The sequence below is a fragment of the Ranitomeya imitator genome, chromosome 5 (genome assembly GCF_032444005.1).
Source record: "Ranitomeya imitator isolate aRanImi1 chromosome 5, aRanImi1.pri, whole genome shotgun sequence".
In the NCBI taxonomy this organism is placed as follows: domain Eukaryota; kingdom Metazoa; phylum Chordata; class Amphibia; order Anura; family Dendrobatidae; genus Ranitomeya; species Ranitomeya imitator.
This window is the reverse complement of record NC_091286.1, coordinates 296,707,068-296,730,681: the sequence shown is the minus strand read 5'-3', so window position 1 is coordinate 296,730,681 and position 23,614 is coordinate 296,707,068. Positions and strand designations below refer to the sequence as shown.

The 23,614-nt window shown below is 42.1% G+C and overlaps 1 protein-coding gene across 1 annotated transcript in view; it reads right to left on the bottom strand.

The window, feature by feature from the left end:
• Window positions 1-23,614, bottom strand: part of PDSS2 (decaprenyl diphosphate synthase subunit 2) — a 358,886-nt gene that overhangs the window by 250,371 nt on the left and 84,901 nt on the right. The window contains exon 2 of the mRNA XM_069726275.1: window positions 21,046-21,180. Within this exon, the coding sequence (XP_069582376.1) occupies window positions 21,046-21,180 (135 nt within the window). The remainder of the gene's footprint in view (window positions 1-21,045; window positions 21,181-23,614) is intronic.

Genomic DNA, 23,614 nt, shown 5'->3' with positions numbered 1-23,614 from the left:
CACAAACAACTCATAACTGCAGCCCTGAAAGGACTGTTAAGAAAAGGACATTAAAAAATGTGTGGGAGATACATAAGGAGTGGACTGCTTCTGGCGTCGTTGCTTTAACCCCTATCTGACCTTGGACGGGATAGTACGTCCAAGGTCAGATCCCCTGCTTTGATGCGGGCTCCGGCGGTGAGCCCGCACCAAAGCCGGGACATGTCAGCTGTTTTGAACAGCTGACATGTGCCCGTTATAGGCGCGGGCAGAATCGCGATCTGCCCACACCTATTAACTAGTTAAATGCCGCTGTCAAATGCAGACAGCGGCATTTAACTACAGCTTCCGGCCGGGCGGCTGGAAATGAAGTCATCGCCGACCCCCGTCACATGATCGGGGGTCGGCGATGCGTCTCCATTGTAACCATAGAGGTCCTTGAGACCTCTATGGTTACTGATCGCCGGTGGCTGTGAGCGCCCCCCTGTGGTCGGCGCTCACAGCACACCTCCATTTCTGCTACATAGCAGCGATCAGCAGATCGCTGCTATGTAGCAGAGGCGATCGAGTTGTGCCTGCTTCTAGCCTCCCATGGAAGCTATTGAAGCATGGCAAAAGTAAAAAAAAAAAGTTGAAAAAAATGTTAAAAAAATAAAAAAAATATAAAAGTTTAAATCACCCCCCTTTCGCCCCAATCAAAATAAATCAATAAAAAAAATATCAAATCTACACATATTTGGTATCGCCGCGCTCAGAATCGCCCGATCTATCAATTAAAAAAAAAGCATTAACCTGATCGCTAAACAGCGTAGCGGGAAAAAAATTAGAAACACCAGAATTACGTTTTTTTGGTCGCCGTGACATTACATTAAAATGCAATAACGGGCGATCAAAAGAACGTATCTGCACCGAAATGCTATCATTAAAAACGTCATCTCGGCACGCAAAAAATAAGCCCTCAACCGACCCCAGATCACGAAAAATGGAGACGCTACGAGTATCGGAAAATGGCGCAAATTGTTTTTTGTTTTTTTTTAGCAAAGTTTGGAATTTTTTTTCACCACTTAGATAAAAAATAACCTAGTCATGTTAGGTGTCTATGAACTCGTACTGACCTGGAGAATCATAATAGCAGGTCAGTTTTAGCATTTAGTGAACCTAGCAAAAAAGCCAAACAAAATACAAGTGTGGGACTGCACTTTTTTTGCAATTTCACCGCACTTGGAATTTTTTTCCCGTTTTCTAGTACATGACATGCTAAAACCAATGATGTCGTTCAAAAGTACAACTCGTCCCGCAAAAAATAAGCCCTCACATGGCCAAATTGACGGAAAAATAAAAAAGTTATGGCCCTGGGAAGGAGGGGAGTGAAAAACGAACACGGATAAACGAAAAATCCCATGGTCATGAAGGGGTTAAGAACCACCACACACAGAAGTATCCAGGACATGGACTGCAAGTGTCGCATTCCTTGTGTGAAGCCACTCATGACCAATAGACAACACCAGAAGCCTCTCACCTGGGTCAAGGAGAAAAAGAACTGGACTGTTGCTCAGTGGTCCAAGGTATTGTTTTCAGATGAAAGTAAATTTTGCATTTCATTTGGAAATGAAGGTCCCAGACTCTGGAGGAAGAGTGGAGAGGCACACAATCCAAGCTGCTTGATGTCTAGTGTGACGTTTCCATGATCAGTGATGGTTTGGGGAGCCATGTCATCTGCTGGTGTAGGTCCACTGTGTTTTATCAAGACCAAAGTCAATGCAGCCATCTACCAGGAAACTTTAGAGCACTTCATGCTTCCCTCTGCCGACAAGCTTTAAGGAGATGGAAATTTCATTCTCCAGCAGGACTTAACACCTGTCCACACTGCCCAAAGCACCAATACCTAGTTTAAAAACAACAGTATCATTGTGCTTGATTGGCCAGCAATCTCGCCTGACCTTAACCCATAGAGAATCTATGGGGTATTGTCAAGAGGAAGATGAGACACACTAGACACAATAATAACAATAATCTTTATTAATATAGCGCCAACATATTCCGTAGCGCTTTACAGTTTAACAGTTTCAAACACAACAGTCATAAGTAACAACGTTAACAATACAATAATTAAAGCAAAATAAGACGACCCTGCTCATGAGAGCTTACAATCTACAATGAGGTGGGGGAGCTACAAAGTAGCGGTGTGTATTTACAATGATGTATTTACAATGATGGTCCAGCCATCTTCAGGGGGTGGGGGATAGATGGATATAGTGAATGGGCTACACACACACAAACATAAAATAACTTTGATAGGCAGTTCTGAACAAATGTGTTTTGAGGGAGCGCCTAAAACTATGCAAATTGTGGATGGTCATAATATCTTGGGGTAGAGCATTCCAGAGGATTGGTGCAGCATGGGAGAAGTCTTGGAGCCGGGAGTGGGAGGTACGGATTAGTGCAGAGGTTAGTCGAAAGTCGTTTACAGAGCGCAGTGCTCGGTTAGGCCGATATGAGGAAGGAGATGTAAGGGGGTGCTGCACTGTGGAGAGATTTGTGGCCGAGAACAAGTACTTTGAATAGGATTCTATAATGAATGGGCAGTCAGTGTATTGACTGGCAAAGAGCGGACACATCTGAATACCGATTAGTTAGATGGACAACCCTGGCCGCTGCATTAAGGATAGGCTGGAGAGGGGAAAGTCGAGTAAGGGGGAGGCCAACTAATAGAGCGTTACAGTAATCCAGGCGGGAGTGGATCAAGGTGACAGTGAGGGTTTTTTAATTTCCGTAACAATGCAGACAAGCTGAAGGCTGCTATCAAAGCAACCTGGGCTTCCATAACACCTCAGCAGTGCCACAGGCTGATGCTTTCATGCCATGCCGCACTGATGTAGTAATTGATTTAAAAGGAGCCCTGACCAAGTATTGAGTGCATTTACTGAACATACATTTCAGTAGACCAACATTTCAGATTTTAAAATCATTTTTCAAGCTTGTGTTATAAAGTATTCTAATTTACTGAGATAATGACTTTTGGGTTTCATTGGCTGTAAGCCATAATCATCAACATTAACAGAAATAAATACTTGAAATAGATCACTCTGTTTGTAATGACTATATGAGTTTCACTTTTTGTATTGAAGAACTTAAATAAATTAACTTTTTGATGATATTCTAATTTTGTGAGAAGTATAAGTATTGGTATTTATCCACCCTCGTAAATAAATAAATGAATCATAAAAAGTAGCTGCAACACTCAGCTCGTTGGGGATTTTGAAAGTACTATTATTCGCACCGAGTTAGCAATTAGTGAAGTAGACATGGAGGATGGAATGTGGGTCAGCAGGAGCTGGAAATAAGCTGGGCTAATGTGGAAAGGTGACGATGCAAGGGGGTCAGTTTCAGAAATGGCAACCATAGTGGATAGTATTTTTTCTAATAGCTGGGAGACCTACCCAGCTAGTAGCCAGGAAGAAGGTGATGTAGGTAGGGAAAGACAGTTGGTGGTATGGAAATACTAGATGGAGGCCCGATGCTATCCATCAGTAGGGCGGTAATGTCACGATGGGGGCAGGCTTTGCAGCGTTGAGAATCTCTCCTCCCCATGTGCTCACCCACCTATCCACTCTCTCTTTCCCCATGTGCTGACTTCTCCTGTCTGTGCTCTCTTCTTTGACCTGTCTACCCCATGTGCTATCCCCTTTGTCTGCTGTCTCTCTCCTTCCTGTGCTGTGTTCTCCCCTCATGTGCTGTCCCATTTGAGCTGTCTCCCCCCGGTGCTTTCTCTCACCCTTGTGCGCTTTCTCTCTCCCCCATCTGCTGTCTTCTCTCATGTCATCTCTCCTTTGACCTGTGTACCCCATGTCCTATCCCCCTTGTCTGCTGTCTCTCTCCTTCCTGTGCTGTGTTTTCCCCTCATCTGCTGTCCCATTTGAGCTGTCTCCCCCCCGGTGCAGTCTCTCTCCCCTGTGCGCTTTCTCTCTCCCCCATCTGCTGTCTTCTCTCATGTCATCTCTCCTTTGACCTGTGTACCCCATGTGCTCTCCCCCTTGTCTGCTCTCTCTCGCCACCACTGTGCTGTCTTCTTCCCTCATGTGTTCTCTCATTTGAGTTGTCTCCCCCCTGTGTGTCCTCTTTCCTATGTGCACTCACCCCTCCCCGTGTTAAAATCAAAGCAAAGTAGGTAAAGGTAACATTTTTTAAGATGGAAAAAATTATGACAAAGGTGCTTTAATTTACATTGTATCCACATAAGGACAAAAAAACACATTTTATTCTATAATCTGCCTATCTATCTCTGTATCTATTATACATGTATTTTATATTAATCTATCATCTGTCTCGATCATCTGTTGTCTGTGTCTCAATCTATATGTAATGTACAGTATGTATGTCATTTCTATCTCTCATCTATGTCTTTATCATCGATGTATCTCATATGTACTGTATCTATCAATGTATGTCCTATGTATCTATCATCTACTGTATCTAGCTATGTATCTATGTATGTCTATATATATCTATCTTTATGGACCACACCCTAAGGTGGAGATATGGTGAACAGCCGTCTCGCCCATCTCTTTAGCTGGTCACAAAAAACCAGCCCTGTTAAAGTCTCTCAGCATCTGTGACACTGGAGCATTAAATCCGGGTTCATATCACCAAGTTTTACAAACTGGATGACACATATCTCTCCTGTGATCACCTTACAATATTAAATATCTGTCTATATATCACACAATCTATCTATATCTATCTCATAGCTATGAAACATCTATCTATGTGCATGTGCATCTATCTATACACCTATCTAAGTCTATGTCATATGTATATATAAAATAAGACTGCAGTTTTTTTGTTTGCGGCGCTGTTGTTACCTAGTGGCATCCTGTGATAATCTAATGACTTTTGCATCAGGAGACTTATGTGCTTGACGCCTACGCTTATATGCATTGTTTTTGTCCCAGCGATGTTGTTACTCTTCAAGAGTCTCATTTGCCCATTGTTGTCTTCGATGTTGTACCTTTGCTGCTTTCCTTTCATTGTCATTGGTGTACTTTTTAGGAGGAGCCATGCTGGCGTTGATATTTGCTTTTTAAAGGGATTTTCCCACTAAGTTCATTTTAAAAATTGTCTGTGTCTGAGCATGTACAGAACATACCATAGCTCCTGGGCAGGGGAGGAAGCAAAAGACAATACTGACATTACAGCAAGAGATTGCAGAGGATACATTTTGTGAGGTAAAATATTGGTTAAAAACAGTCAGTGAAATATTTTACCTCACAAAATGAATCCTCTGTGATCCCATGCTGTAATGTCAGTATAGTCTTTTTCTTCCTCCCCTGCCCAGGAGATGTGGTATGCTCCGTACATGGTCAGACACAGACAATTTTTAAAATGAACTTTCGTTCATGGGAAAACCCTTTAATGTGACTGGCTTCCTCTGTCTGTAGACACGTCGCAAATCTGCCGCCGGGATCAGCCGAATGATTCACTGCGCCTGTGCTGAATTCACGCATGCACAGCAAATCAGACCACCGCCATCTTAGTGAAGACAGATAGCGGCGGTTACATAAAAACTGTGCATGCGCTCCTCCTGTACAAAGATGGCGGCGGCCAGTGAATCATTCGGCTGATCCCGGCGGCGTGTTCACAACAGTGTTCCGCTGGTGGTACCGCGCAAGAGGCTGAGTACAGCGTATAGAGTGTGTGTGTGATGCGTATGGAATATACAGTGTGTGTTTGTGTGTGGTGCGTACAGCATATACAGTGTGTGTGTGTGTGTGTGTTTGTGGTGCGACGGTGTTCTGCTTGTGGCATCGCAAGAGGCTGGTACCACCAGCAGTTTCCATATTGAGACACCCATCAGTTGGGTGTCTTAATATGGCGGTCGGTGAACTTCCGCCACTTGGAGTTCTGGGATCCGAACACATCTGGATGGAACAGGATGTGAAGACATTACAAGGTAATTATATATTAGATATACAATCAGAAAGATGGATAAAACTGATTTGTCACCAAGACTGCCTCACCAGAGCGAACTGCCATCTACCTGGTGCCACAGTTTAGCATGTTGTGGAATGGGTTCATAATTACCATGGGAAATGGTGATGATCCAGCAGACCTGGTCCACGGTGGAAACAATGACAGAATAAGTGGTAAGTAGACGACCATTTACCGTATATACTCAAGTATAAGCCGAGATTTTCAACCCATTTTTTAGGCTAAAAGTGCCCTTCTCAGCTTATACTCGAGACACTGTGCCAGGGGGTCGTGGGGGAGTGGGAGCGGCAACTGTCACATCATACTCACCTGCTCTCTGATTCTCATTAAAGTAATGAATATGGACGTGACTCCACTCCTATAGGGGTGGATAGCATATTTATTACTTTAATGTGCGGTACCATGTGACTGCAGAACATAGGAACAAGCTGCCAGCACCAGAGACCATTGCATCGGAGAAGCAGGGACCGTGCCAGGAGGGTAAGTAAGACAGGGGAGGGTGAGCCATGCGTTCTCTGGCTGTGACGTTCAGGTCAGAGGACGTGATGACATGGTTATGACATGTGATGACATGTGCGCCCTTCTGACTGAACAGTCACTGCAGAGACACGGAAGACACAGGGGCGCACGGTGGTGGAACGGGGACAGGTGAATATCGCAAGTGTCGGGGGCCTGAGCGACGAGAGGTGAGTATGTAATTTTTTTTATCCCAAAAAAAACCATATGGGTAAGAATCTCAACGCGTTTCTGGAGACTAGGCTCCCTTAATCATGATTAAGGGAGCCTAGTCTCCAGAAACGCGTTGAGATTCTTACCCATATGGTTGTGCTGAAGTCTGTATCCTCCATGTTTAAAGCTTGCTAATAAAGAAATCGCTTTTTTACGGACTCGGTGAAGCTGGACATTTCTTTCTTTTTTTGGATCTTGCACGCCTGGACACAGCGGGTCCGTGCTCCCGAGGTTTGGTTGCTGTATCACGGGTGAGCTGGTTTATGTTCCTTCTTCCTAAATTTTTTTTATCGCAGCAGCATATGGGGCTTAATATGCTATGGAGCATCGTATGGTGCCATCAACTTTTGTGCAGCATTATATGGAGCATAATCTATGGAGCATCTTATGGGGCCATCAACCTTTGTGCAGCATTATATGGAGCATAATCTATGGAGCATCTTATTGGGCCATCAACCTTTGTGCAGCATTATATGGGGCATAATCTATGGAGCATCTTATGGGGCCATCAACCTTTGTGCAGTATTATATGGGGCATAATCTATGGAGCATTTTATGGGGCCATCAACCTGTGTGCAGCTTGAAAGTTGGGACTTGCAAGGTATTTTCTGGAATACTGCCTGTACCATGAGCAACACAGCAGATATAGTTGGAATTTAAGGCGTCAAATGGATGCCTTAAGTCTTTTCATGAATTTATTGCACACCCCTTTCTACCACAGCTAACGGACACTCTTGCAGAGCTGGCCAAAAGTTTAAATATTTTTGAGAAACATCGTTTTTTGCAAAAATTTTGCATTGAAAAGGTGTCTTAAGCCAGAATTTTGTCAATTGGACCCATAGTGTGTTAGGAGTCGAGTTTCCTCTGCTGCACAGGGGGAATCTCGATCCGTGTCTGCTGCGGTCTCCCATTCGGTATCAGCCGCAGTGGGCTCTGCTCAGCGGAGACGTCGCTCCCAGCGTCTCGCTGAGGCTGATTCGGTGCATAGGGTCACTACTGCCTTTTCTGGCTTTCCTATGGTACCCTGCACTGATCTGCGGCGAGGGAGCCTCTCTGGGACTAAGTCCTTGTTTACTCACACTGAGCATGCCCAGGGCAGGGTCTCCCATTGGAGGTCGAGGGCCACATGTTCGCTCACATGCTCAGGTGCTGCAGTACATTCCATTGGTCCTCCTGGAAGGTCCTGAAAGGGCAAAACATGCTCAGGTACTGCAGCACTTTCCATTGGTCCTTCTGGAAGGTCCTGAAAGGGCAAAAACTTCAGTAGCAGCTTCCTGTGCTGCAACTATATAACTGCGCATGACCGCACGGCCATGCGCTAGTATTGTCTTGAAAATATGTGTGTGTAGATGGATGTATGTCGAAGGATGAAAGCTCCTAAATATCCCTCCCTAGTGTTGTTGACTGTTTGCGGATGATGGTAGCTATCTAGCGCCCGACTAGCCATCAGCACAAAACACACATAACAGCGTCTAGTTGCTGTGACCGCCTGTACGACGCCGTGCGCTTTCCTTACCCAAGCCTGGGTGGTTAGCGGCGTCCGTTTGTGCGGCACCGCACGCACTCTCGTGCCTTTATTTACTATTTCGATAGTTTCCTTACACACCCAGTTGCGGTGTTGTGCCAGCAGTGGTCTAATCGGACTTCAATCCTAGTTGGGGTTGTGTTCCCTGACTTATTGTTCGCGCTCTATGTGCGGTACCGCGGTCCTGTGACGCAACAGGATCGCTTCCTTCACGCAGGGTGAAGTTAACCCTTGTATGTATACTTATAGTACCGCCATATAGTCCGTCTTATTTAGCAGCAGGTACTTTCCTGCACGGTGGATCCCGGGTTGCGAACGCACCAATTCCATCTAATAAACTATATTTGGTGTGTTCCGCCAACCCTAACATAATGTTTTTGGACTTTGCAAAGGCATTTAACACTCTCCCATACAGACGCCTAGTGGGTGTAAGGTATATTTACTTTGAAAGTAAGCTTTGTAATTAAGGTTTGTAATTGGATTGAAAACTGGCTCAAAGACTGCACCCAGAGAGTTGTGATGAATAGCAACTGTTTGGCACCCACTTGGGAAATGAGGTTCAAAATGAATAAATGTTAAGTCACAAGGTGACATTTTTAGTGACACTATTTGCTATACCTCTTGATTTATTTATGTTTTACATTTTTTGCCATGTTTATTTATTTTTAAATGGCATTCATCGTATGGATTATGGTGCAGTTTTATAGCTTGGGTAGTTATGGATGTGGATGTTTGCTTTAGCTTATATATAAAACAATATTTTTAGTGGCAATTCTTTTTCCCCCAATTGTCAACATACAGTAATATTGTCTTTCAATTGCCATCATATAGTAATTCTGGCAAACGTCTTGTGGTAATATGCCCCATCCTGGTTCCCATCTTGTTGTAATGCCCTATCCCATTCCACTTCTTGTAGTAATGTCCAATCCTGGTCCCCTTCTTTTAGTAATGTCCCCATCCAGGTCTCCATATAGTAGCAATGTCACCATCCAGGTCCCAATATAGTAGTAATGCCCACATTTTATAGTAATGCCCCATCCTGGTTCTCATCTTGGAGTAATGTCTTCATCCTGGTTCCCTTCTTGTAGCAATGTCTACATCCTGGTCTTCCGCTAGTAGTAATGTCCCCCCTCTTATAGTAATGTCCCATTCTGTTCCCCATCTTGTAGCAATATCCCCATCTTGTAGTAATGTGCCCATCTTTGTTCTGATCTTGTACTAATGTCCAATCCTGGTTCCCTTCTTGTAGTAATGTGACCATCCTCGTCTTCATCTTGTAAGTACGCCCCATTCTGATCCCCATATTGAAATAATGTCTCCATCTAGGTCCCCATCTTGTAGCAAATGTCCCCTATTGTGCTGTTCTTTACATACACAGAAAAAATAAAAGATTCTTTTCACTTATCCTCCGTTCCATAGGAGTCCGCTTCTCTGCACATGCACCATGCTGGTATTGTAGAGCCCTTGTCGATCACGACCGGGTCCAGGGGTCAAACAACGGCATCATTTTACTTCAGTTGAATGTGTGTCGGACACACATTGAATTGAAATGTGTTGTTGCGCAGAAACAAGCTCTCTGCACCGCTATAGCAATGTCATCAACTAGCCAATCAAAGGCCAGCAGCTGACATTGGTGTGCAGGCGCATAGCAATGACGTCATATGCCACCGCGCCTGATTGGCCAGCGGCTGGAATTGGTATTGCTGTGCAGAGAGCTTGTCTCTGCGTGGCAATACGTTTCAACTGAATATGCGTTCGAGAACGCAAGTTCAAGTGAAATAAAGTGCTGACATCGGCGATTCCCAGAAACAGGCCATGATCGTCAAGGGGTCTACGATGCCTGCAGGATGCATGAAACAACATCAGGAGCCCCATGTGGGCCATGGGCCATGTATTTGAGACCCCTGTTCTAGGTGGAGTAAAGTCACTTGTAGGGAAGGATCTAGGTGTATACATAGATCACAGACTACATAACAGCATGCAAAGACAATCAATAGCTTCTAAGGTCAGCAGGACGCTGTCAGGTATTAAAAGGCATGAACTTGTGGGGAAGGGACATAATATTACCACTTTATACAGCATTAGTGAAACCATTTGAAACATTCAATTCAGTTCAGTTCAAAACCGTTAAGGGGCATGAAGGACCTTAGTCATGAGAATAAATTACAATTATTTAATTTTGAGAAGACAGGTGACATGATTAATTTGGCAACTTGGCACATAAATGGTCTATACAAAAAATAAATTCAAGAACTGTTTCACATAAAACCCCCTCAAAAGATAACAGAGCATTCATTCTGTCTTTAAAAAATGAACATAAGACCTCAAGATGAGACAAGCCATCTTTGCCATGGTCATCGTGGGAACTGTTGATGGTTTCACAAAAAGGCTTCAATGCTTTTTTGTTTTTAGAAGAAAATAAATACTTGTGTACATGTGTAAAATGTCAAGAAGATCAAGAAGTTAAAGTCTGGGTTTTAGGGCAGACTGGATTAATTATGGATGTACCTATACCCCAGTTCCATTGTCCTACCCCATCCCTAGGTTAAACTTGATGAACATGTGTCTTTTTTCAACCATACTTCCTATGCAACCATATGAAATGGAATAGGGAATATCTGGCTGATCACTGGAGGTTTGACAGCTATAAGCCACAGCAATCCAGAGACTTTGGAACCCATAGAATAGGGCCCTGCAGTAGCGTCCTGAATGGAGTGGATGTGCACATGCTTGACTTCCCCCTCCATTTATTGTCTATGTAACTGGCAAATACAGCGCTTTGGCTATTTCCAGCAGTAAAATACCAATTAGATCTATCAAACCAATGTGGTGGATATATTGAAAAGTCAGGACAATCTGTCCAGGTTATATTCCTGCCCTACATGGCTTAGTTGCCGTTCATGAAGATGGGGCTTATGATGATGTTTCCCATCTTCAGGGATGCTTTGGGGGGCCAAAAAAACTTCCATCAGGCAAACTTTAAAAGGGAGCCCTCCAATTCCAAAATTTCAAACAATTTTTTTCTCCCTACCCATGATCAGCTCATCCTGGAATATGCAAACCACTACTTGATTTCACAATTCAGAGAAAAATTAAGTTTAAATGACCATATTTGCTTGTTACTAGTCTGATTACAATTTACAGACAGCTTCATAAAATCTGCAAGTATGTAATAAAACGGGGTAGAATATGCAGAAGTTTCATGTTCTACTTGCATGCTCAACCTCAACGTTAAGCATACCCATCGATGTAAAATGTGATTTGCAACGAATATTTTAAAACAAATTGCAAACGAGTAACACATTTCAATTACAAAGTGGTATCAGTTTCCTCCACACACCATCAAATCTATGTATGGATGCCCAGTCAGCCAAGTGTTTCCCTGAAACATATTATCTCTAATGAGCGTGTATGTAACATTAGAAGAGAATATACTGCTGTTTTAACGCTTAAGGGTTCAATAACAAGGTAAGTACAAAACAAATCTGACCCAGCTCCCAAGGCGCAAGTATGTAAAATTGATGTGCCAGGACTGCAATTTGTATAAGTGACAGAATAAGTATATTCCGCAGTCATCTTTATTTTGATGTGAAGAATTATGTGGATAAGCAAAAATCAATCTTTTTTTTCCAGATAAGGCAGCCATCTAAGAAAACATGTACCATGCTACAATTTGCCCACTGCTAAGCGGAGCCTGCAGTAATGTATATTGCCAAAAACCAGAGACAAAAACTGGTTGTAGAATAAGTAGTGCTAAAGAGTTCCTTAAATTTAGTAGAAAGTCATCTTTCTGATAAGGGAGTGTAATTCAGTGTAACAAAAGCTTCAGAATAACGGCTTCTTTGCATGTCAGTGCTTTTTCTCATATGCAAAAGACGGTGCAAGCTCCATCAGTGTTTTTGATCATTAAAGGACAGCAATACAGTCCCCTTTTGACTTGATAACAGATCCTCTTTAAAAGGAACCTGTCACCAGTTTTGGCCGATATAAGTTATGGCCATCACCTTTCAGGGCTGATATACAGCATTCTATAATGCTGTTAAACGTATTAAAATGATACCTGGGGTGAAGAAATCCGTCTTGTGGTTCTTGTGTAATCAGTGTTAGAAGATTTCAGATAATGATATGCCCGTGCTCTGGGGCAGGACTGTAGGCAGAGCCTTATCTTCCTGCTCTAAGGCAGAGAAATCAAGGAAAGACCTGCCCACAGGCTGCCCCCAAGCACAAACGGGGTATGTGCACAGGATATATTTTTCAGTGGACTTCGCTCCATAGCCTACAAGTACTATATGCTAAAAAGAATGAACATCTGTTCAGTCTTTGAAGCTTCTTTTAAGCACTTGATCTTTCCAGAGATGCATAGCAGTTAAAAGAAGTGACCTGCATTCTTCATGTGGTTTTCACTTGGAAACTGCTCACTAGTTTATATCCACAGTGTAAAAAAGTGCTGAAAGCAAAGATGTCGCAATAAACAACCAAAAAGATGCTGCAAAAGGTGTGTTTCGCTGAGACGAAGCATTTCTAAGCAAAACGCGTGTCGGGTGTGGTGGGTCCCCGGTTACTGCCCTCAGGTAATTATACCTCCTCTTATCCTTGAGTTATATAATAGGCTCTTGACTGTGTTGCACTGCCTTATATCCATGTTATATTATATGTATCTCAACAACTATGCAGTTATATTATAGGGCATTATGCAATGTAACTTGTTCTACTATCTATCGCCTTCTGACCTACTGAGGTTATCTCTTCAATATCCCTATGACTGTAATTATAATGTCCTGGAAATATTCGGGAATTTATGTATACCGGACTAATGCTGTACTCATACTAAAAATGTCTAGGTACGTTATGGCGTGGGGACCCCTCTATTCTTGATAACCAGCCTTGTTGAAGCTGGCAGCTGAGGGTTGCAGTCCCCAGCTGTGAGTTTTGCCTGGATGGTTATCAAAAATACAGGGGAACCCACGGCAGGTTTTTTTTAATTATTTATTTACAGCGCAGGAGCCGGCTAATAAATACACCCATCAGCTGCTCCTGTTCTCGCTGTTATTTGTGGCAGCAGGGTTTGGATGTTGTGAGCTGTAGTCCCATCCACTGACACCAGTGACCGGAGGTAAACTTTATACCTCGAATCACAGATGAGCGCTCACGTTGTCTTTTGACAGCATGGGAACTGCGGCACTCTGACCGGCGGGGATGATTTCATCGCTGATCAGAAGCTGTGTTTGCCGCGCTATCATGCACATGACAGTGTGGCAAACACTGGATGTTCAGGCCTCCCATTCAAGTGAATGGGGTCTGGGTTCGGGTCTGGGTACTGTTCTGGTACCCGAAGCAGAACTTTATGTAACAGTTTGGCCAAACCCAAACATCCAGGTGTCTGCCCATCTCTAGTACTATTATGTCTTATGTTGGCTCTGACTTTGACTTTGATGTCGACTCAAGAATGTGAAAAGCAGCAGTTTTTACTGGGGCCATTTTTTTTTAATAAAAAATGTTTAAATCACTTTTTATTTAATTAGTTACCCAATGGGCCAAAACTATTAAGGGCTCTCCCACATAATTAACCACAAAATCCTACAAACACATGGGAGGACAAGCCATGAATAAAAATACAATTTTTTATTACGTAATCACAGCACATATAAAAACATTACAAAGGAGAACATCAGACAAAATCAAGTCACACACAGGGCCCGAAAACACAAATATCTATAGTCACTTGAGCAATAATAGTAATCTTTACTTTCATATGCAGAGAGGAATTGCATTTACACCTCAAAAGTGTAGGGTGGAACAAATACAGTCCTACCCAGTAGAAATATCTAAATGCAACAAATCATATATCACAATGAGGCAAAGAGGATCCAAACTTATAAGAATAAGTACCCCAGAGGCAGATGTTTACGAAAAGTAGATGACATGTAGGCTATAAAATAGCATAATAGAGAAAAATGTTAAACAAATCACATAGAAAGCCTCGGAGGAAGCATGACGCGAAACACGAGTCAGGGGTGCTCCTTTGGCTACTACACAGGTTTATGTTCATTTTCACATATTGCTTATTATGGGAATTTTATCAAGGTCTTCTTGGTTCATATGTAGTTCAGTCCAGGAAGGTTCCCCATTTCCTGTTTTTGGATCTTATTCTCATAGGGCGTTCTATGTGGTTTGTCTGACATTTTTCTCTATTATGCTATTTTATAGCTTACATGTCATCTACTTTTAGCAGACATCTGCCTCTGGGGTAATACCTAGGGCTTATCGGGGTGGTTATCTGTTTTTATATATATATATATATATATATATATATATATTTGTATTCTTGTCTGTGCTTTTCGTATATTTTAAAGCATATCTAAAAAAAAAATTATAATTTTCAGAGTTTTTTTTTTAATTTTTATGGCACTTAACTTTTGATGACCATGGACTATTTAGACTTTAGACTTGCCTGCTTTGGACACATCATACCAAGAGAGGAGCAATCACTGGAGAAAAATATTATAGTCGGAAGAATATAAGGAACAAGGCGAAGAGGAAGACCAGCAACCTGATGAGTGAATACTATCAAGCTAATGGCAGAGAAGACCGTGGTGGACCTATCTAGGTTTGCAAAAGAGCAATTTCCTACAGGGCGCTCATCCATGGTTCAAAAGCAAGCTGAAGGCCACTAAAAATATAATAATATTTCTCATCCTACAACCCGGCGTTTTCTTTAAATGATAACATTCTCGATGCACATATTTAAGGCACAGGCATACAAGTCTTTACATAGAAAGATTGTATAACAATGAGGATAATGCCCGCCATTGTTAAAGAAACAAGATAACAAGAAGTAGTACAAAATGTCACTAATAAAAAAAAGTCTTTGTTTTCCACGAGGAGGGTGATCTTTATTATCAATAACGATCCATAAAAGTAGCTTTTTATGCAGATGTTAAGTTACATGATAGTTTTATTTTTTTGTGCAGAAGAGATAAAGGTTTTTGTTGTTGCACTGAATGTGTAAATGACTCAGTATATGGTAAGAATATGTAAATTGTCGAGGCCACCAAGGGTCCAATATTTTGCTTTAGAGAATGTTCTCCGTGACAGTAATTAGATAGGGAATTCTGAGCAATGACCACATTTTAAGACGACATGTATAATTTGCCCTTAATTGCTCTCTTTGTGAGATCTAAACTAAATATTAATTTTACATTTTACATTTCCCCCCACAGAGAATAGAACAGCCTTTGCAAACTAAGCAGATTGTCCTCTCTTATTAAGTAACGGAGGAAAAACTATACACGCATTTAAAGAAATTTATGGATTGTACACATTTCCAAGCAGGATGTAATGTGAATACCTTTTTATTTTCTTTCATCTGAATCCTAAGAATAGGACATCAACATAAATAAAGTCCTGAAAAACCTCTTTAACTACTTTTCACTGGGGCACATTTTCATTCTGTGCGCTTTCTTTCAGTTTCCGCTGTTCTTTTAAGAGTCATAAGTTTTCTATTTTATTCCTCGATGTAATGATGTACAGCCTTAGTTTTGAGGGATGAGTTGTAGTTTTGAATGACATCCCTTATATTACCAAATAATGTACTGAAATAACAGGAAAACCGTGAAGTGAAATAATGAAAAAAAATATAATTCTACCTTTTTTTTGTTTGTTTGCTTTCACGATTTTAACTGTGCGCTAATAACTTCCTGGCAATATACTCCTCCAGGTCAGTACAATTACAGTTTATACAGTGGGTACGGAAAGTATTCAGACACCTTTAAATTTTTCATGCTTTGTTTCATTGCAGCCATTTGGCAACAACATTTTCACTGAAAGTAGCATGGGCTCTGATCTCTAGATAGATATGGGTGGGTGGGACATATCTCAATATCTGGCAGTATATGGGTCTCAATCCTATATACTAAACAATGTACTTGTTGCAGAAAAGAAAGCATAATATTTATGAGCTTTTGACCAAATTATCATTTATTCTGTAACATTATGTCATTACAGTATATATGGTTTCTAAAGTAAAACTGAATACCGTATTTTTCGGACTGCAAGATGAAATTTTTTCCTCCAAAAACGTGGAGGAAAATGGGGGGTGCGTCTTAAAGTCCAGATGTCCCTGCACTGGCTGTGGATGGGGAGGTGGAGGAGCGTCAGCGGTGGAGCAGCAGGTCACAGGAGGCAGGAGCCAGCAGCTGCGGCTAACTCCTGTGCCCGCTGCTAAAGAGAACTGAATATTCGCTGCAGGAGTGGAAAGCAGTTATTCTAACAGTATTTTTCGAACTATAAGACACTCTTTTTTCCCAAAAATTTTTTGGGGGGTGCGTCATAGAGTCAGAATATACTTACAAGTAGTGTGGCGGCAGCAGGAGTCCGACGCTGCAGGGTGATGATCACACTCCTTTCCCAGGCTGGTGCGGCCGGCTTGGCGGTGCTCTGTGGTGCAGGGGGCTCTGCCGGCATTTTTTGAAAGCCCGGAGCCCCCCACACATCTATTACTGCGATGTGGTGGCCTACTGGAAAATGGCTACCAAGGGCAGTGCATGCTCAGATTGAGATCTCGGCAACGAGATCTCATCTCAAGATTTCGGGTGCTGAAATCTCATCTGTCGAGATCTCAATCTGAGTATGCGCCTCCCCGGCGGCCATTTTCCCGGGGCCATAGCTTCGCAGTAATCGATGTGCGGGGGAAATCTGAACTTTCACAAAATGCCGGCGGAGGCCCCCGCATCACAGAGCACCGCCAAACCTGCCGCAACAGCCTGGGATGAGATTTCCCGGAGGCCACCGCATCACAGCACTAAAAGTGTATGGGGCTCCAGGCTTTCAGAAAATGTCGGCGGTGCCCCTGCACCACGAGCACCGCCGAACCTGCAGCACCAGTCTGGGATGGGAGTCATATCATTGGACCACCGAATACCCTCTGTGACCATGCTCCACCAGCGCTGCCAATCTCCCCTTCTTCCTCGGTAAGCTGAATTCGGACTGTAAGATGGATCCCCTTTGGACACATTAATTTTTTATCCCTACTTTCCTTCTGAAAATCTGGGGTGCGTCTTATAGTCCGAAAAATAAGGTAATGTCTCTTTAATAGCATACACTCTGTTAGCCGCCGCAGCCGGCTTCCTGCGGCTGCCAAGCTTTCACGTGTGTCCACTACTTAAGGGAATGAATATTCACTGCTCACCACTCCCATAGGCGTGGAATGCAGTGAATATTCATTCCCTTTAGTAGCGGGCACACGTGAACGCTCAGCAGCTGCAGGAAGCGTGTGGCTTTGGCTAACACTATGCCCGCCATTAATAAGCAATGAATATTCACTGCTCTACACGCACATAGTCCCGGCGTGGGGTGCCGTGAGCATTCCAGCAGCTGTCCTCGGCTTATAAGCAGCGCATGACGCAAGCTGCTGGCATTGGAACAAGATGATGCAAGGGAGCGCAGCAAAGTACGTATAATGGTTTATGGGTTTTTTAATGTTTTTCTGATGGGGGTCATACATACTAGGGTGGGGATCGGGGCCAATCATAACAGGGTAAGGATGGGGCCATGCATACCAGGATGGAGATGGGAGGCCCTGCATAAAATGATTTGGATGAGGGGGGCTATGCTTACCAGGATAGGGATGAGGAGGCCATGCATACCAGGATAGGAATGAGGGAGCCATGCATAAAATGGTGGGGATGAGGGGACCATATATACCAGGAATTTACCACATTTTTTTCTTCAATTTTTTTCTAATTTCCTCTTCTAAAACCTAGGTGCTTCTTATGGTACCGTGAATCTTATAGTCCGAAAAATTCAGTATATACTGTGTAACAAATAACAGAAGTGAGTCTTGTTCCATAGAGAAACAAATATATTGTCCTTGTTGTATATTAACTAGAAGTAGATTTCCACACTCTCGACTTTGATTAATGGACATCCATTTGGTTACCATGGGACCATAATACTGCACACCATCAAGCCAAGCACTACATAGCTCTCTCACATAAAGGCCAAATTTTATTGGATGCTATACTGATGGGCGGCACAAATTTTACGTGTAACCTGATGTTCTGTTTAATCCACTAAAGGAAAAAATTGCCTCTGCTACTTAATCCCAAACCGTTTTCCATTTCCCTCTAAAATACTGAAGTTTATATTACCAACTTGAGTATCAAATTCAAAGCTGGCAGTTCGCTATAAAGAAGAAAAAGTGTAATTTGATATAAAACAGAAAAAAATGAATGTTACTTAAAATATATTTAAATGGAATGAATCTCACAAACGTTATTTAACATGTGAAAAAAAAAAGAAAATAAGAAACCACTGCAAAAAAAAATCATTACCTACAAAACTATAAATCACAGGTTACTTAAAACATCTACTTAAAAGATCAAGTAAGAACTAGGAAATTCTTGTGCCCTAAATAGTCTATACTAAAGGTATTCTGCTGAACAGTTATTTATAAGAACACTGGTTCACAATTATTAGCCTGTGAAAACATGGCAGCAATCATCCAACAATGAAGCAGTCGATTGTCAGCTGATCGTAATTTTTGTTTTGCCTAAGAAAAAACGATATATTTTTTTGTAGAAGATCTCCCAGGTATTCAGAAGAATATCAAGTGTCTTTTATGTTTGCAGATGTAGGTCAGCTCCATGACAGATGCTACAACGGAAGGCTGTTTTTTCCCCTTACTAGTGCGCTATAGGTTTTTCAACAAAATTTACATAAACTATTTATGTTATGGACCACTTTAATTTTAAAGTCACTAAGAGGTTTATAGATCCGAAAATCCCCAAGAAAAACTTCATTTTAAAAATTGCACCCCTCAAATTATTCAAAACCGCATTCAGGAAGTTTGTTAATTCAAATGCTTTACAAGAATTAATTCAAAGTGGAATGTAAAAAATTAAAATTTAATTTTTTCCTCTAAAATGTTGCTTTAACCTCAAATTTTTCATTTTAACAATGGGTAATAGGTGAACCTGGACCAAATCAGTTGTTCCAAATGTGGAAATACCCCAGATGTGGTTGGAAACTCTTAGTTGACCATACAGCAGAGCTTAAAAGGGAAGGAGTTCTTTTTTTAGAACATAAATTTGCATGGTATAGAATTTGGAAGCAGGTTGCATTTGAAGGGCCCCTGACAAAACAACAGAAACCCCCCAAAAGTTATCCCACTTTGAAAACATGAACCCACAAGAAATTCATCTTGGGCTGTAAGGAGCATTATGAAAGCACAGGTGCTTGACGGAATTTTATAACATTGGGCCATGTAAATTAAAAATTTAATTTTTCCCACGAAAATGATGAAGCAATCTAAAAAAAAATTATTTTCACAAAGGCTAACATTTAAAAAAATGGACCCCGAAATGTTGTAATTTCTCCTGAACGTTGCAATACTCAACGTGTGATCAAAAACTACTGTTTGGGCACAAAGCAGAGTTAGGAAGGGAAGGAGTGTTATTTGTTTGGAGAGCAAATTTGGCTGGGAAAAAATGTGGACATGATGTTGCATTTGCAGAGCTCCTGAGGTGCCAGAACATCAGAAATCCTCAATAAGTGATCCCATTTTGTAAAATGCATCTTTAAAAAGAAGTCATTTACGATTTTAATGAGCATTTTGAGACCACAGGCGCTTTGCAGAATTTTATAAGATTGGGCTGTGAAAACAAAAAATGTATCTTTTTTTTCCACTAAAATGATGTTTTAGTCCCAAATGTTTCATTTTCACAATGGGTCAGTTTTCCATTTGTTTTCAACTGATTCCATGCTAAGTGTTAATGTAAGAAAAAGTTCAGACATTTTAACTCCTTTAGTTTTTAAACATGGGTGAGAAAAAATAGAAGAAAAACGGAGGCAAAACAGATGACAAAAAAGAAAAACAGTCCATTTTTGATGGATGTAAACACTGAAACAGATGGGACAAGATGGCTTTAGGTTATTTTCTGATCTACAGATTAAACCTATAAAGTCAGATTGCCAAAAAGATTCAGTATAAAAATGTACTTTTAAATTATATATGTATACGACGTCACTTAAAGGGAGTCTAACTCCATAAAAAGCAAATTAAACTATGTGACTGGCAATGGTGATGTTGACCTATTCTGTGAAACAATGAAGACTACACTTGTGTCAGGGTTTTTATTTTATTTATTTTACTCACTAGCACCATTAAATTCACAGTACTTTTTAGACATCAGCAGCGCACAATTCCCTATCAGTATGTCTTTGGGGTGTGGGAGGAAACCAGAGTACAACCATGAGGAGGACAACATACACACTCCTTGCAGATGTTGTCCTTGGTGGGATTTGAACCCAAGTTCCCAGAGCTGCCAAGCACCAGTGCTAACCACTGAGCCACCATACTGCCCATGAGTACAGGGTGGTGTGTGGCTGCTGACAGGAGGCATTGATGAAAGGTGGACCCACCCCATACTGTGGGTGTACTGTTGTTTCATTTAGCATCAGTGGGCAGTAGTTTGAGCTCAGAACTAAACTGGCCAATCGTGCAGTGGCAATACACCTTTGATGCAAATTTAGGGGCGTAATGGTGCCCCAAAGTCCGATCATTCCCATCATTTTCATATAGAATAAAAAGAGCTTTTAAAGAAACTATGACAATGAAATATGTAATAAAGGTATGTTTTTTCTAAAAGCTAAGTCCCGAATATGTTTAATTAGTTTAATTTGCATTTTTGAGGTGACAGACTCCTTTTAAGATTTTATTTTAGTAAAGCTAAAGAAAATTTATAACAAGTATGATAAACCAAAAGTCATGTTATACAGAATACATACATTTTACATGTGGATATTAAAAATAACATATTTCTCACCTTGCATAAATACCGCTAACCATGTCATGTTGGAGAGTGTCATCTGCTGTCTTACTAGGTCCAGCCGCTTTGGAGATAAGTAGCACCACTAGGCCTCTCATCTGAAGATTGTTGCGACTGTCATGCACAAAGGTCCTGCAAGTAAAAATAGTAACATTGTATAACATGCCGCTATTAACATACACTGTACCACTATGAAATACAAGTGCTTCTCACTAAATTAGAATATCATCAAAAAGTTAATTTATTTCAGTTCTTCCAATACAAAAAGTGAAACTCATTATATAGAGTCATGACAAACAGAGTGATCTATTTCAAGTGTTTATTTTGGTTAATGTTGATGATTATGGTTTACAGCCAATGAAAACCCAAAAGTCATTATCTCAGTAAATTAGAATAATTAACAAAAAACACCTGCAAAGGTTTCCTAAGTGTTTAAAAAGGTCCCTTAGTCTGTTTCAGTAGGCTCCACAATCATGGGAAAGACTGCTGACTTGACAGATGTCCAGAATGCAGTCACTGACACACTTCACAAGGAGGGTAAGACACAAAAGGTCATTGCTAAAAAAGCTGGCGGTTCACAGCGCTGTATCCAAGCATATTAATGAAAAGTTGAGTGGAAGGAAAAAGTGTGGTAGACAAAGGTGCACAGAAAGCGTGAGGAGCACTTGTAGATGTATATTTGTTTTGTGTTACTGAACACTGGTACATAACCAATGCTATTCTAGGGCTGCATTATTATTATTATTATTACGGTATTTATTTATATAGCACCATTAATTCCATGGTGCTGTACATGTGTTAGAAACAAATGAACATTGAGAGGAGATCAGAACAAGTGTCAGGGAGTTTAAAAAAAGGGAAAATATCAAGAAATGTATAACAATACCAAAACAACGAATACTTGCCTATTCAATGCCCCCTCTGCTTCAGAACCATTGGGTGTGACTGCTAATCCAGTAGAGATAATATATCACAGCCTCAGTTGTCATGTGTCATAAGTAAGTTGTAAGTAACAACTAAGGCCAGCTCTATTCCACACCCAGCGCTGCCTCCTTTTACTTGACTGACTGTTCCTTTGCCTGAAGTCACATAGTATACAGACTATCAGTAAAGTAGGAGGAGGCAGCGGCAGGCAGAGAATAGAGCTGTAGTGACAGAGGTTTCATATCTACAGCTTGATTTGCATAGCAATTCAAGGATGGACTTCTCAGTAATGGAGGAACAGACTAGCCATGTAATGGTGTTGCTAAACTTGTGCTTGAAAGATCTACATCTAATATATAATTGTCTAAGGGTCACTTCCGTCTGTCTGTCTGTCTGTCACGGATATTCATTGGTTGCGGCCTCTGTCTGTCATGGAAATCCAAGTCGCTGATTGGTCGTGGCAAAACACCCACGACCATTGTCACGACCAATTAGCGACGGGCACAGTCCGGCGGCAACATGGCCGCTCCTTCCTCCCCGCAGTGAGTGCCCGCTCCGTACTCCCCTCCAGTCAGCGCTCACACAGGGTTAATGGCAGCACTAACGGACCGCGTTATGCCGCGGTGTTACGCACTCCATTAACGCTGCTATTAATCCTGTGTGACCAAGTTTTTACTATTGATGCTGCCTATGCAGCATCAATAGTAAAAAGATCAAATGTTAAAAATAATTTTAAAAAAAATAATAAAAAATAGTTATATACTCACCGTCCATCGGCCCCTCAGATCCACAACAGGCCTTTCCCGCTCCTCGCGCCGTGCCGGTGACCGCTCCATGCGTTGCGATCTCGCAAGATGATGACGTAGCGGTCTCGCGAGGCTGCTACGTCACCATCTTGCGAGACCGCAATGCACTCTCGAGACCGGAGCACGCAAGGAGCGTCGGTAAATGCTTCTCTGATCAGGGGACCAACGGAAGGTAAGTATATAACTATTTTTTATTTTAATTCTTTTTTTTTTTTTTTTTTTAACAGGGATATGATGCCCACATTGCTATATACTACGCGGGCTGTGCAATGAACTACGCGGGCTGGGCAATACACTGCGCGCGGGCTGGGCAATACACTGCGCGCGGGCTGGGCAATACACTGCGCGCGGGCTGGGCAATACACTGCGCGCGGGCTGGGCAATACACTGCGCGCGGGCTGGGCAATACACTGCGCGCGGGCTGGGCAATACACTGCGCGCGGGCTGGGCAATACACTGCGCGCGGGCTGGGCAATACACTGCGCGCGGGCTGGGCAATACACTGCGCGCGGGCTGGGCAATATACTGCGCGGGCTGGGCAATATACTGCGCGGGCTGTGCAATATACTGCGCGGGCTGTGCAATGTACTACGTGGGCTGTGCAATGTACTACTTGGGCTGTGCAACACACTACGTGGGCTGTGCTATACACTACGTGGGCTGTGCTATACACTACGTGTCCTGTGTTATACACTACGTGGCTTGTGTTATACACTACGTGGCCTCTGTTATACATTACGTGGCCTGTGTTATACACTACGTGTGTGGGCTGTTATATACCACGTGAGCTGTGTTATATGCTATGTGGGCTGTTATACACTCCGTGGGCTGTGCTA